The 14,663-nt window shown below is 45.9% G+C and overlaps 1 protein-coding gene across 2 annotated transcripts in view; it reads right to left on the bottom strand.

Moving 5' to 3' along the window:
• XYLT1 (xylosyltransferase 1) overlaps positions 1-14,663 on the bottom strand; it is a 585,745-nt gene that overhangs the window by 73,492 nt on the left and 497,590 nt on the right. For both annotated transcript variants that reach the window (XM_063934388.1, XM_063934387.1), the window contains one exon: positions 2,905-3,121. In XM_063934388.1, coding sequence (XP_063790458.1) covers positions 2,905-3,121 — 217 coding nt within the window. The remainder of the gene's footprint in view (positions 1-2,904; positions 3,122-14,663) is intronic.

Genomic DNA, 14,663 nt, shown 5'->3' with positions numbered 1-14,663 from the left:
TAACCAACAAAGATTCAGCAGCATCTGCTTAACCTGAGAAGAGGCCTTATATAGCAGGTGCTGTCCACGCCCCACTCAGACCTCACAGACTGTGAGCACAAAAACCAGCACCGGATCCCCTGCTGTGCACAAAGCCTGTAACCACTGCACAGCAAAAGACCCGAACCGGAGTATCAGCTGCGCTCAGGCCACTCCACTAGCACTTGTCTTCCGGTTGCCATGACGACGTGGCAGCACAGGGCAGGAGACCCTAACACCTATACACATAATGACACATATACAGTAGTACCCTGTTACACATATGCCGAACATTATTAATGCCCTTATACACATAATGACACACACAGTGCCCCTTACACATATGTTGCACATTATTAATGCATTTTTACATGACACACATAATACTCCTTACACATATTCCAAACACTACTGCACAACCAAACCACTCACATGCACACATCACTCACACTGCCACTAACACTGTGACCTCTGCCTCTGCTTGGTTACAGATGTGTCCTCAAAAATCTTGTCTCAACGTCGGGCACATTTTTTTTAATGAAAATGCATCTTATTTGCATTGCTATGTGGCTAGGGTGCACAAGCAGCTTCTGCTGATTAAAATGATATGCAGCATGCCTATATACTGTGTGAGACTGTGGCTGTATCTGCATATGAAATGCTACACACAGAATATAGGCATGCCGCATATCATTTTAATCAGCAGAAGCTGCTGATGCCCCTAGGCATATCAAATGCCCTAGGCAATTGCCTAGTTTACCTATGCCTATCGCCGGCTCTGCCTGCCCTCTTAGTATGAAAATGGATAAAGATAAATGTTACTAAAGACCTCTTATGTAGTAACGCACATTAATTTGGTCATGTATAAGGCACCTTTTATCAAAACAAACAAAACTAACTTTAGTAACCTGCTTCTGCAAGGATCAAAAGCTTTATTCTTTGTGTTACACTTATACAGAACAACTTTATTTATTTATCAGGACCTCTTGCTGCAGTACACAGAATAGCAGCTGTGGGGATTTTCAGATTTATTTGGGCTGGAATCGATATGCTGGCGGCCAGAACACTGACCACAGCATCCCGATGTTTAATATTCTGACAGTATACTTACCTTCCTCCAATGGCTCTCTAACCTTCCCTTTAGCAGCCTAAATGTAACCCTCCCCTTTCACAGCCTAACCCTAACCCTCCCCAGTGGTGCCTAAACATTAACCCCCCCCCCCAGCCTAAACCTAACCCTTTCCTCCCCCCGCAGCCTAACCCTAAACTTCCCCCTTGGGGTGCCTAAACCTACCCTTCCCCATCCCCACAGCCTATCCTAACCCCCCCTTCCGACAGCTTAATCCTACCCCGCATCCTAAACCTAACCTCCTCCCCGCACGCGGCTTACCTGTCTGGCACGCACTCGTTCGGGAATACCGTCAGTTGGGATCCCTACATTGGGCTTGTGACACTATTAGGGATGCCGGCATTCCGAGTATTATTGGGATGCCGGCGTCTGTTTTTCGACTGCCGGGATCCCGACCGCCAGGATCCTCACCAGATCCCGCTAAGATTATCTGCAAAGACAAAGCACTGACCTATAACCTATATCTAAATTCTGTGACAATGTTATGCTAATGAGTACACAAATGCATATCTGCTAACATTAATTCCCCCCCCACTCCCCAATCCATCCATAACCTAATCATCCCAGCCACAGTCCAGTCCACACAATCACATCACAGTCTGCCACATCCACATATGTGATCTTTAGGCCAGTCTATGAGGCAGCAGTATACCACAACAGTCCGGAAAAAACACACATCCTTCCTGACAATCTGCTATGGTAAGAAGCTGCAAGACGGTGGAAACATAGAAACATGGAATGCATGGGGGAAGGGGGGGAGGGCAAGGGAGTTGAGAAGATCCTCTCACTCGTACAGGGTCAATTCACGGGAGTGGGAGGGGCTGGGGGCTAGAGTGATGAAAATGTGAGGTGTAGCTCATGTTCAGGCATTTTAAACAATGTCCCCTTTTGTTGAGGCCACACCCCCTTTTTGCACGCAGAAGTCCAGAGTCACTAATCTTTAAAGTTGGGTGGTATAGTGAAACCACAATATCGATTGATAGAATGAAATATTAATACATTTGCTCCTCAGACTTATGCAGTGCATATAAAATGGATGTTACCAAGATTCATACATTAATGTGAATTTCATAAAACTTGTGATGATTAGATTAATAATGTTTCCATGGCCCAATGATGACAGTAAGCATCCCTAAAGGCTTCTTCCATGTCAGTGCTCTCTCTCCATTAGCAACAGAAACCGGAGAGCAAGCTCCACACCCACCACATAATACTTTTTCCTCCCACACTAGACAAATGAGGAAGGGGTAAGCCACCTAGGGCACAATTTGAGCTTCCTCCAGCATTGCACGTAGCAAGAACATCAGCATCTACATAAATTTATAATAGGCAGGTATATGCGGAGATTAAACAATGCAGTGTTTAAACTACAAATATGAGTGTTTTAAAGCCATCGCAGACACATCCCGTAGAGTGGAATTAATATATTTAATAGCTGATGACAAATAAATAATATCCAGCTGATGATGGAAGAGGTAGGCCTAGAGAGATCCTAAAGTAGTTTGTTATCATGTATAAGCAATTTAGCAATTCTCGTAGCACAGAAATGTCTGGCTGATATATTCCCTATAATGTAGGTTAATGAAGACGAACACACTGCGATTTAATAAGGTTGTGTTCCGACTGCTAACACCATGTAGGGCTCTTTGTATAATGGTGTTAAAATGACAGTGCAGACCCATGTGAAGAGTTATGTTTAACTAGTCACCAGTCTCCATGGTTTCATATAACACGGACAAGGTATATATATAACATACCTCAGCAGGAAGCAGTGTGTAGGAATAGAATTGTTTCATCTTTGTAACTAGATCATCATTGGAAAAGGTCACATATTCCACAAATTTCCTGTTGAGGAGAAACCAGTCTGAGCCACCATCTACAGTAATCCCTTCAGGGATCTTCCTGTCCCCCAGACGCCACATGTGTGTGTCACATTCCAGGAACAACCTGTCCAGACCCTGTTTCCGGATAAATCTAAAAGAAAAAGGAAAGGCTATCACTGTACCAAATGTAAATAAATATCCATATATATATCATCATAATACAGGTAATTCGCAGACAAGCTTTTTACCAGGATCAATTTTCAAACAAATCAAAAAGTAAGATTGAAAATCGTTTGCTATGTCTCCACTAAAACTATAAGGTCGACAACATTATATTAGGTAAATATAAATATGCCTTGCACTTTACCCCTGATCATAAAGTAAATTTAGGGTCCGGTCAGTAATATACGCAATTTAGCTGGGTGGTGACGGGGCATTTGCAGGTAGGATATGCTTAGTGCAGGCGCATCGAGGGTACATAGTTGGACATGCAGGCTATGATGAGTTTCACCAGGTATAGGGCTTGCCCATAACAACCAATCAGCTTGGAGATGGCATTCATCAAGTACATTCTATAAAATGATAAGCAGATGCTGATTGGCTGTAATGGACAACCTCCCCACTGGTCCACATCTCCATTCTTTACACTGCTTGATGCATCAACCCCATTTATTATTTAAATATTTGAAACACTGTTAGATTCAGTGGCGTCCAGCGCCAACCACACATTGCAGGGGGACCCGGTCAGCACATATAACACACAGGCAATGTTGTATGTAATATATGTGCTTGGCTGCCTTACCCAGGGATCAGCAGCACCGCTGTGTTTCACTGACCTGCCGCCGCGCAGAACACAGCACTTAACTTGTCTATCTTCTATAAGCCTGCCCCTAGACTCCTGTGAAACTAGCCAATGGAAGTCTGGGGACGGGCTTATAGAAGATAGACAAGCTGAGTGCTGTGACCTGTGCGGCGGCAGGTCAGTGAAACACAGCGGCACTGCTGATCCCTGTGTAAGGCAGCCAAGCATGTATATAACACACAGGCAATGTTGTATGTAATATACGTGCTTGGCTGCCTTACACAGGGATCAGCAGCGCTGCTGTGTTTCACTGACCTGCCGCAACAAAGGTCACAGCACTCAACTGGTCTATCTTCTATAAACCCGTCCCCTGACTCCCATTGGCTAGTTTCACAGGAGCCTGGGGGCGGGATTATAGAAGATAGACAAGTTAAGTGCTGTGTCCTGTGCAACGGCAGTACAGTGAAACACAGCGGTGCTGCAGATCCCTGGGTAAGGCAGCCAAGCACATATATTACATACAACATTGCCTGTGTGTTATATGTGCTTACCGGCTTCCCCCTGTACTGTGTGGTCGGCGCTTTGCCACAGAGGCAGCAGCTGCCACTGGTTACATTTATTATTAGATATCTAACAACTGTAACCACAGTCTAACATTATGCATGCAGCAGACGTGTCTTTCAGTTCCTTTAGATCAATATTGCAATACGTGTAAATAAATCTTTTTTACACAATGAATGGATTGAAGAAGATCAAAACCGAAAGTGGGGTTCCTAATTTGTACATTCATGTACAAAGCAATAACTTATTTGGAAACTAAATTAATAATAAAAGGCTTACATAAGTGTTTGGCTGATTCTCAAACGGAATTCTGGATTCAGTATATTCCTAGTTTATTCTCTTTGACCATGCTATGGAATATATTATGAGGTTAAACAAAGCTAACAGTACAGCATGCAAACACATTAAATGCCAATATATTTAGTAATCCTGTTGCCGTCCTCTCATTTAACACGAACCGTTATATTTACATCAGCACCAGTATGAAATCATTTTCTTCTAGGAAATGCAAGTAAACAATGCAAATTACATTTCTAATCACAGAACATACATAAACAAAAAGAACATAAGATTCTTATTTTAAATAAAATAATGCCTGAATGACAAGAAAATAACACAGCTGTAACACAACCTTACCATAATTGTTGCTCAAGGATTGTCATTGGCACCAAATGAAATACAATTTCAGTTTTAGTTTTAAATAGGTCATAATTCCTTGGGAGGAAAATAGGAAGTACTGAGGAGGCTTTTATTGGCACCAGTAGAATTTCAGGCAATAATGGACAATTATAGACTAAGCTGCTTTGTAATTACAAATATAATATGAACTTCTCTGCAAACACCTGGAAAAGTGACATCTGTAATAATTCCTGTTTGCATATTTCTCATTTAGAAAACGTTGTTAAATGATTGCACGTGAGATATAAGCAAATGCACAAAACTAGCATATTGTGCAAAATGGGGAAATTCCCTTTTGAAACATACACAACCTGCCGCATGAAATGAGGAGACGCCAATGTTCATTGATGCCAGGATAGAGGGGATCTGGACATTACACCCCTCCCGTGTCTGGTTTTCTTAAAGCTTTTCTGTTGTATGGGGTGTATTAAAGGTGCACATTGTTTGAAACGGAGACTCTCCTCTTTCATGAGAGTAAACTCTGGGCTATGTAAGTGCCATTATGGATGAGATTGTGTGCATTTAGTGCCCTTCCCCATCTGCTGGCTCTACTAGTATTTCTACAGTGATCAGCAGACATTGACCACTTACAGGCCACATCAAATAATTATGACCATGAAGTTTCTTCACTTTATCAGAAGATAATTAATATTCAGGAGTCACCCTCTATCAAGTAAGAGTACCACTGAGCCTGTGCATGCCAGGGTGGGATCCACAGCTGTCACATTATTGTACGCACACAACAGCGTCAATGTGCAGTGCGGGAACTCATTGCTGTTACTCATGTTACTTAAGATGATTATTGCTGCAACAAGTACTGTAGCTCTTTCAGCCCAGAGGATTTATGAGTCCCGAGTTCCCCCTGACAAGACCCATCATGGAGCCCATTGCATACTGATGGCTTCTGGCATCAACCAAGCCAAATTAGGAAATGACTTTACAAAGTGCAACAATACTGCATGCTCATATGCTTAACTGGAGAGTGAGTGAAGACGGGTGCTGTGTACTGGACACTGTGTGTGAGTAAGGGGCTGTGTATTGGGGACAGTGAGTTAAGAGGTGGAGTGAAGATTGGGCTTTGTGTATTTGGGAGAATAAGTGGAGAAGGGGGGCTGTGTAATGGGGAGAGAGTGAAGAGGGGGCAGTATATTAGGAGAGTGAATGAAAAGGGGCACTGTGTATTGGGGAGAATGAGTGAAGAAGGAGCACTGTGTATTGGGGTGAATGAGTGAAGAGGGGGCTGTATATTAGGAGAGTGAATGAAAAGGGGGACTGTGTATTGGGGGAAATGAGTGAAGAGGGGGCTGTGTACTGGGAGAGTGAGTGAAGAGGGGGCTGTATATTAGGAGAGTGAATGAAAAGGGGCACTGTGTATTGGGGAGAATGAGTGAAGAAGGAGCACTGTGTATTGGGGTGAATGAGTGAAGAGGGGGCTGTATATTAGGAGAGTGAATGAAAAGGGGGACTGTGTATTGGGGAAAATGAGTGAAGAGGGGGCTGTATATTAGGAGAGTGAATGAAAAGGGGCACTGTGTATTGGGGAAAATGAGTGAAGAGGGGGCTATATATTCGGAGAGTGAATGAAAAGGGGCACTGTGTATTGGGGAGAATGAGTGAAGAGGGGGGCTGTGTACTGGGAGAGTGAGTGAAGAGGAGGCTGTATATTAGGAGAGTGAATGAAAAGGGGCACTGTGTATTGGGGAGAATGAGTGAAGAGGGGGGCTGTGTACTGGGAGAGTGAGTGAAGAGGAGGCTGTATGTTAGGAGAGTGAATGAAAAGGGGCACTGTGTATTGGGGAGAATGAGTGAAGGGGGGGCTGTGTACTGGGAGAGTGAGTGAAGATTGGGCACTGTGTATTGGGGAGAATAAGTGAAAAGTGGGGGCTGTGTACTGGGGAAAGTGAGTGAGGAGGGGGCTGTATATTGGGAGAGTGAGTGAAATAGGGGCACTGTGTATTGGGAGAATGAGTGAAGAGTGGGGGGCTGCGTACAGGGGAGAGTGAGTGAAAAGGGGGTATGTGTATTAGGGAGAGTGAGTTAAGAGGGGCACTAGGTACTCGGGAGAGTGAGAGAGAGTGGGCTGTGTACTGTTAAATGTCTTGACCTGGGTATTATCGGCCACATCTGTGAGTCTATCTATAAATGTACAAAATATTGATAGCATTTGTGGTGGTGTTCTACACGTAAATAATAATAATTTTATGTGCAGCCAATAAAAAAGACATTCTTTAATTTATATCCGGTTATGCTGACATCTATTTCAGACAAAGAAATAATAATGGTGGAGTAAAAGCTGCAATATTTAGAGTCTTCTATGTTTGATTTCTGGCGGTTTTCAGTTTGACCTTTCGGACTGAGCTGATTTATTTGGTAAAAGCAACTCCAATGCTTGTCTAATTGCAGCAATGTTTAAGCCAGGCATGTCCAAACTGCGGCCCTCCAGCTGTTGTGAAACTACACATCCCAGCATGCTCTGACACAGCTTTAGCATTCTCTGACAGCAAAACTGTGTCAGGGCATGCTGGGATATGTAGTTTCACAACAGCTGGAGGGCCGCAGTTTGGACATGCCTGGTTTAAGCCCATACCAAATAGACCTGGCCCATAATCTACCATGCATGATCGTCAGATCGGCAACAGGTGACACCTGACCCAGTAAAAGTTACACTGTCTATAATTCTCCCTTGAAACTTAGTGCTATTGTGTGCAAATGTATATTATATATAATTAATGAAATATAAATATTAAAAACATTCTGTCCTATTTTATAAGTAATTCCCCTTTAAATATACAACTGTAAACAATATATAACAAACGTACTTAAAAGCTATTATTTATTTTTTTAAATAATGATTTATTGCTAAGAAGTTTCATGTCTGAATGCAGACTGACCCCACGGATTGCCCCCAATTTGTGACTTCCACGCTGGGAGTGTTCTAGGACAGAGTAACGAAGGAGATGCACGGGGTGACAATTAATTACAGTGACAGGAATTGACAGGTAGAACTCAGAGGATTATTCCTCAACCTTCATCAATTATCCAATGTAGTATAATGTACCTGCTTTAAGCATTGTCAATCGTCCCACGTGCCAGCTCATTTATGAGACAAAATTAGGGTGTCACTTCAAGCTGTTCTTTCAGCACTCACAAGATCATTTTTCTATTTTTTATTCCCCAATTCCATTGGTTTTCACACTTAAAATTCTAGGTGTTACAATATTTTAAATTAAAAATATTACATTATAGCCATGTTAAGTAAAAAGCACTTTCTATAAACAATATAAAGATAGAATGTAAACTCTCACGAGTAGGACGCTCTTCCCTCATGTGCTTATCCTTTTCTTACTTAAACCATATTCGATGGCACCAAATCGTGCGGTTTTCTGCCACCCTGATACTTATGTCAGTGTTGTCTCCTGCTGTAGCTATGTTTATACACCATGCAGTGGTGCCGAGAGAGGGGGGGAGAGGGTACAAATTACCTGGGCCAGGTCTGACAGAGGGGCCCAGGTCCACGCCTCCTTTGATTAGGCCATGCCCCCTGAAAAGTACCTGGGCCCAGCCAGGCTCTCTACTGCCCTGGCTGGGAGGCATGCCATGCTCTTGTGAGTGGGTGCTTCTCATGTGCTAGACACGCCCCCAAAGAGGAGAGGCCATGCCCTCAGTATGCTGTGGTCACACCCCCTCCAGTGGGGGCAGGGGGGCCCAGGAAGTTGTTGTACCGGGGCCCAGGATTTTTCTTGGCAGCCCTGGTACCATGTACTTGTTCTATTTTGTCTTCAACTGTGAGTCGCTATTTTTCACGTTTTGATTATTTGTTTATGTACTCTGTAATTAAGCGCTGCGGATCCCTTGTGGCGCCATATTAATAAAGGATAATAATAATAATAATAATAATAATAATATATTACCTGCATCTAGATATGACTTTTAAAAAGTCCAGCTAATGTAGAACTACATACAAAACAATCATAAGCAATACTACATTGTAAACTAAGCCATAGATTTGTTGGTACAGGCAAAGCATTGGGCAAAGGAAAACCTGCTTTTATGCAGTTGTTGTGAGATATAAATATAGAGATGCTAAAGTAATGTTGATCAAGGTCTCACTATTTTGCCTATTAGTGCAATCTACATGACTAAGGCCCTCATTCCGAGTTGTTCGCTCGGTAATTTTCTTCGCATCGCAGCGATTTTCCGCTAATTGCGCATGCGCAATGTTCGCACTGCGACTGCGCCAAGTAAATTTGCTAAGAAGTTTGGTATTTTACTCACGGCATTACGAGGTTTTTTCTTCGTTCTGGTGATCGGAGTGTGATTGACAGGAAGTGGGTGTTTCTGGGCGGAAACTGGACGTTTTATGGGTGTGTGTGAAAAAACGCTGCCGTTTCTGGGAAAAACGCGGGAGTGGCTGGAGAAACGGGGGTGTGTCTGGGCGAATGCTGGGTGTGTTTGTGACGTCAAACCAGGAACGAAACTGACTGAACTGATCGCAGTGGCAGAGTAAGTGTCGAGCTACTCAGAAACTGCTTAGAAATTTCTATTTCGCAATTTTGAGAATCTTTCGTTCGCAATTTTGCTAAGCTACGATTCACTCCCAGTAGGCGGCGGCTTAGCGTGTGCAATGCTGCTAAAAGCAGCTTGCGAGCGAACAACTCGGAATGAGGGCCAGGGGTGACTAGTTGGGGATTTAATGCCAGGGCCGCAGGGACCAGTATAAAAGTGTCCCCCGGCTTGGCATTATCTCTCCAGCTAGTGGAGCCCGGTGCTGGTGTTAAAAATACGGGGGACCCCTACGCTTTTTGTCCCCCGTATTTTTTGCACCAGGAACGGACGCAGAGCCCGGTGCTGGTTGTAAAAATACGGGGGATCCCCTGTCAATTTCCCCCCCGTATTTTTACAACAAGGACCGGCTCAAAGAGCCCGAGGCTGGTTATGCTAAGGAGGGGGGACCCCACGCATTTTTCTTCTGGGTTTTTTAAACACTTTTGTGCCATCCAAAAAGTCGAATCCAGGATGCACATATCCATCAATTGGTCTGTTTTTCGACAGCGGGGCTGTCAAATCCGTTTTTTATTGAATATGTCGAATTCGGGTCCCGGCGGCAGGATGTCTGACTGTCGAATTGTGTCGAATTTAAAAACGGTCGAATTCCGCAATTGCATATACCCCATAGACTGTGCAAGGACTGTGAATGGCCAAATATTCTCTACGGAATATGTATATTTATATAAGTAACTGTTAATAAAAATAAAATAAATATCCTACAGCAATGAAAATAAACCAATTTGTCTAGACAATAGATGTATCTAAAATAAGATTTTAAACCTACCGGTAAATCTTTTTCTCGTAGTCCGTAGAGCAGGGGTGGCCAAACAGTCGATCGCGATCGACTGGTCGATCATGGACATGGGACCAGTCGATCACGATCCGCCGCCCAGCCACCCGAAGCCGCGCCTCTCCTGCCTGCCGCTCTGCCTCCTCAGTCTGGTCTGCGGCAGTGACGGCCGAGTGTATAGCTCAAATCAGGTGCCGGTTCGTTAGCCAATGAGAGCTCGCGGACCGGCGCCTGATTTGAGCTATACACGCTGCCGTCACCGCCGGAGATTAGACTGAGAAGCAGGGCAAGACAGGAGAAGCGCGCGCTGCGCTCTCCACACAGCAACGGTGAGCTCTTCTATGGGGGCATATCTGGCATTGTGGGCACATGGCTCAGTGGGGGCATATCTGGCAATGTGGGGCATATCTGGCACTGTGGGGTCATATGTGGCACTGGGGGCATATCTGGCTCTGCGGGCACATGGCACTGTGGGGGCATATCTGGCACTGTGGGGGCATATCTGGCACTGTGGGGGCATATCTGTAATCTGGCGCTGTGGGGGCATATCTGGCACTGTGGAGGCATATCTGTATCTGGCACTGTGGGGGCATATCTGGCACTGTGGGCACATGGCACTGTGAGGGCATATCTGGCACTGTGGGCACATGGTACTGTGGGGGCATATTTGGCACTGTGGGGGCATATCTGTAATCTGGCACTGTGGGGGCATATCTGGCAATGTGGGCACATGGCACTGTGGGGGCATATCTGTATCTGGCACTGTGGGGGCATATCTGGCACTGTGGGCACATGGCACTGTGGGGGCATATCTGGCACTGTGGGCACATGGCACTGTGGGGGCATATCTGTATCTGGCACTGTGGGCACATGGCACTGTGAGGGCATATATGGCACTGTGGGGGCATATCTGGCACTGTGGGGGCATATCTGTATCTGGCACTGTGGGCACATGGCACTGTGGGGGCATATCTGTAATCTGGTGCTGTGGGGGCATATCTGGCACTGTGGGGGCATATCTATCTGGCACTGTGGGGGCATATCTGGCACTGTGGGGTCATATCTGGCACTGTAGGCACATGGCACTGTGAGGGCATATCTGGCACTGTGGGCACATGGCACTGTGGGGGCATATCTGGCACTGTGGGCACATGGCACTGTGGGGGCATGTGTATCTGGCACTGTGGGGGCATATCTGGCACTGTGGGCACATGGCACTGTGGGGGCATATCTGTATCTGGCACTGTGGGGGCATATCTGGCACAGTGGGCACATGGCACTGTGGGGGCATGTGCATCTGGCACTGTGGGGGCATATGTGTTTGAGGTTTTTACCTGTGGGGGCCAATGTGTTATTTCGTGTGAGGCAGTCATTACACTCTGTGCAGCAAGGCTACGTCCTTTTTTTTTGTTATACCACGCCCACTTTTTGTTATACCACGCCCACTTTTATGACACGCCCCTTTTCTGTGCGCGCCGCAGGCGCGCGCTATTATTCCTCCTAGGTAGATCACAAAAGCTTTTTAGCTTTCACAGTAGATCACCGACTCCAAAAGTTTGTCCGCCCCTGCCGTAGAGGATGCTGGGACTCCGTAAGGACCATGGGGATAGACGGGCTCCGCAGGAGACATGGGCACTTTAAGAAAGACTTTGACTCTGGGTGTGCACTGGCTCCTCCCTCTATGCCCCTCCTCCAGACCTCAGTTAGAGAAACCAGAGGAGACGGACAGTACAAGGAAAGGATTTTTGTAATCCAAGGGCAAGATTCATACCAGCCACTCCAATCACACCGTATAACTTGTGATATACTACCCAGTTAACAGTATGAAAAACAACATAGCATCAGTCCAAGACCGATGAAACTATAACAAAACCCTTATGTAAGCAATACCTATATACAAGTCTTGCAGAAGTAGTCCGCACTTGGGACGGGCGCCCAGCATCCTCTACGGACTACGAGAAAAAGATTTACCGGTAGGTTTAAAATCTTTGTTTTCTCTAACGTCCTAGAGGATGCTGGGACTCCGTAAAGACCATGGGGATTATACCAAAGCTCCCAAACGGGCGGGAGAGTGCGGATGACTCTGCAGCACCGATTGAGCAAACAGGAGGTCCTCCTCAGCCAGGGTATCAAACGTATAGAACTTTGCAAAGGTGTTTGACCCCGACCAAGTAGCAGCTCGGCACAGCTGTAGTGCCGAGACCCCACAGGCAGCCGCCCAATAAGAGCCCACCTTCCTAGTGGAATGGGCCTTAACCGATTTTGGTAACGGCAATCCTGCCGTAGAATGCGCCTGCTGAATCGTGTTACAGATCCAGCGAGCAATAGTCTGCTTTGAAGCAGGGCAGCCAACTTTGTTGGCTGCATACAGGACAAACAGTGCTTCTGTTTTTCTGATCCTAGCCGTTCTGGCCACGTAAATTTTCAAAGCCCTGACCACATCAAGGGACTCGGAATCCTCCAAGTCACGTGTAGCCACAGGCACCACAATAGGTTGGTTCATATGAAAGGATGAGACCACCTTAGGCAGGAATTGAGGATGGGTCCGCAATTCCGCTCTATCTATATGGAAAACCAGATAGGGGCTTTTATGTGATAAAGCCGCCAATTCCGAAACTCGCCTAGCCGAAGCCAAGGCTAACAACATGACCACCCTCCAGGTGAGATATTTCAACTCCACTGTCTTAAGTGGTTCAACCAATGTGACTTAAGGAAACTTAACACCACGTTAAGGTCCCAAGGCGCCACCGTAGGTACAAAAGGAGTCTGAATATGCAGTACTCCCTTCACAAAAGTCTGTACTTCAGGTAATGAGGCCAATTCCTTTTGAAAGAAAATGGATAAGGCCGAAATCTGAACTTTAATGGAGCCTAATTTTAGGCCCAAATTCACTCCAGTTTGTAGGAGGTGAAGAAAACGGCCCAGGTGGAATTCTTCCGTAGGAGCATTCCTGGCCTCACACCAAGAAACATATTTTCTCCATATTCGTGATAATGTTTAGATGTCACGTCCTTCCTAGCCTTTATTAGCGTAGGAATGACCTCATCCGGAATACCTTTTTCCGCTAGGATCCGGCGTTCAACCGCCATGCCGTCAAACGCAGCCGCGGTAAGTCTTGGAACAGACAGGGACCTTGTTGTAACAAGTCCTGCCTTAGAGGAAGAGGCCACGGATCTTCTGTGAGCATTTCTTGCAGATCCGGATACCAGGTCCTTTGTGGCCAATCTGGAACAATGAGAATTGTTCTCACTCCTCTTTTTCTTACAATCCTCAACACCTTGGGTATGAGAGGAAGAGGAGGAAACACATATACCGACTGGAACACCCACGGTGTCACTAGGGCGTCCACAGCTACCGCCTGAGGGTCTCTTGACCTGGCGCAATACCTTTGTAGCTTTTAGTTGAGACGGGATGCTATCATGTCTATTTGGGGTAGTCCCCACCGACGTGCAATCTGCGCGAAGACTTCCTGATGAAGTCCCCACTCTCCCGGATGCAGATCGTGTCTGCTGAGAAAGTCTGCTTCCCAGTTGTCCACTCCCGGAATGAACACTGCTGACCGAGCGCTTACATGATTCTCCGCCCAGCGAAGAACTCTGGTGGCTTCCGCCATTGCCACTCTGCTCCTTGTGCCGCCTTGGCGGTTTACATGAGCTACTGCGGTGATGTTGTCTGACTGGATCAGAACTGGTCGATTGCGAAGTAAGATCTCCGCTTGACGTAGGGCGTTGTATATGGCCCTTAGTTCCAGGATGTTGATGTGAGGACAAGTCTCTTGACTTGACCAAAGTCCTTGGAAATTTCTTCCCCGTGTGACCGCTCCCCAACATCGGAGGCTCGCGTCCGTGGTCACCAGGATCCAGTCCTGAATGCCGGACCTGCGGCCCTCTAGAAGGTGAGCACTGTTTAGCCACCACAGGAGAGATACTCTGGCCCTGGGGGACAGGGTGATCCGCTGATGCAACTGCAGATATGACCCAGACCATTTGTCCAATAGGTCCCATTGGAAGGTCTTTGCATGGAATCTGCTGTATGGAATGGCTTTGTATGTTGCTACCATCTTTCCCAGAACTTGAGTTCAATGATGTACTGACACTTGTTTTGGTTTCAACAAGTTCATGACTAGAGTCATGAGTTCCTGCGCTTTTTCCTTCAGAAGAAAAACCCTTTTCTGGTCTGTGTCCAGAATCATGCCCAAGAAGGGCAGACGAGTTGTAGGATTCAGCTGCGATTTTGGAATATTGAGAATCCAGCCGTGTCGCTGTAACACATTCAGTGAAAGTGATACGCTGCTCAGCAACTTCTCCCGTGATC

The sequence above is a fragment of the Pseudophryne corroboree genome, chromosome 7 (genome assembly GCF_028390025.1).
Source record: "Pseudophryne corroboree isolate aPseCor3 chromosome 7, aPseCor3.hap2, whole genome shotgun sequence".
Taxonomy (NCBI): Eukaryota; Metazoa; Chordata; class Amphibia; order Anura; family Myobatrachidae; genus Pseudophryne; species Pseudophryne corroboree.
The sequence above is the reverse complement of the archived record's forward strand: the minus strand, read 5'-3'. Positions and strand labels throughout refer to the sequence as shown.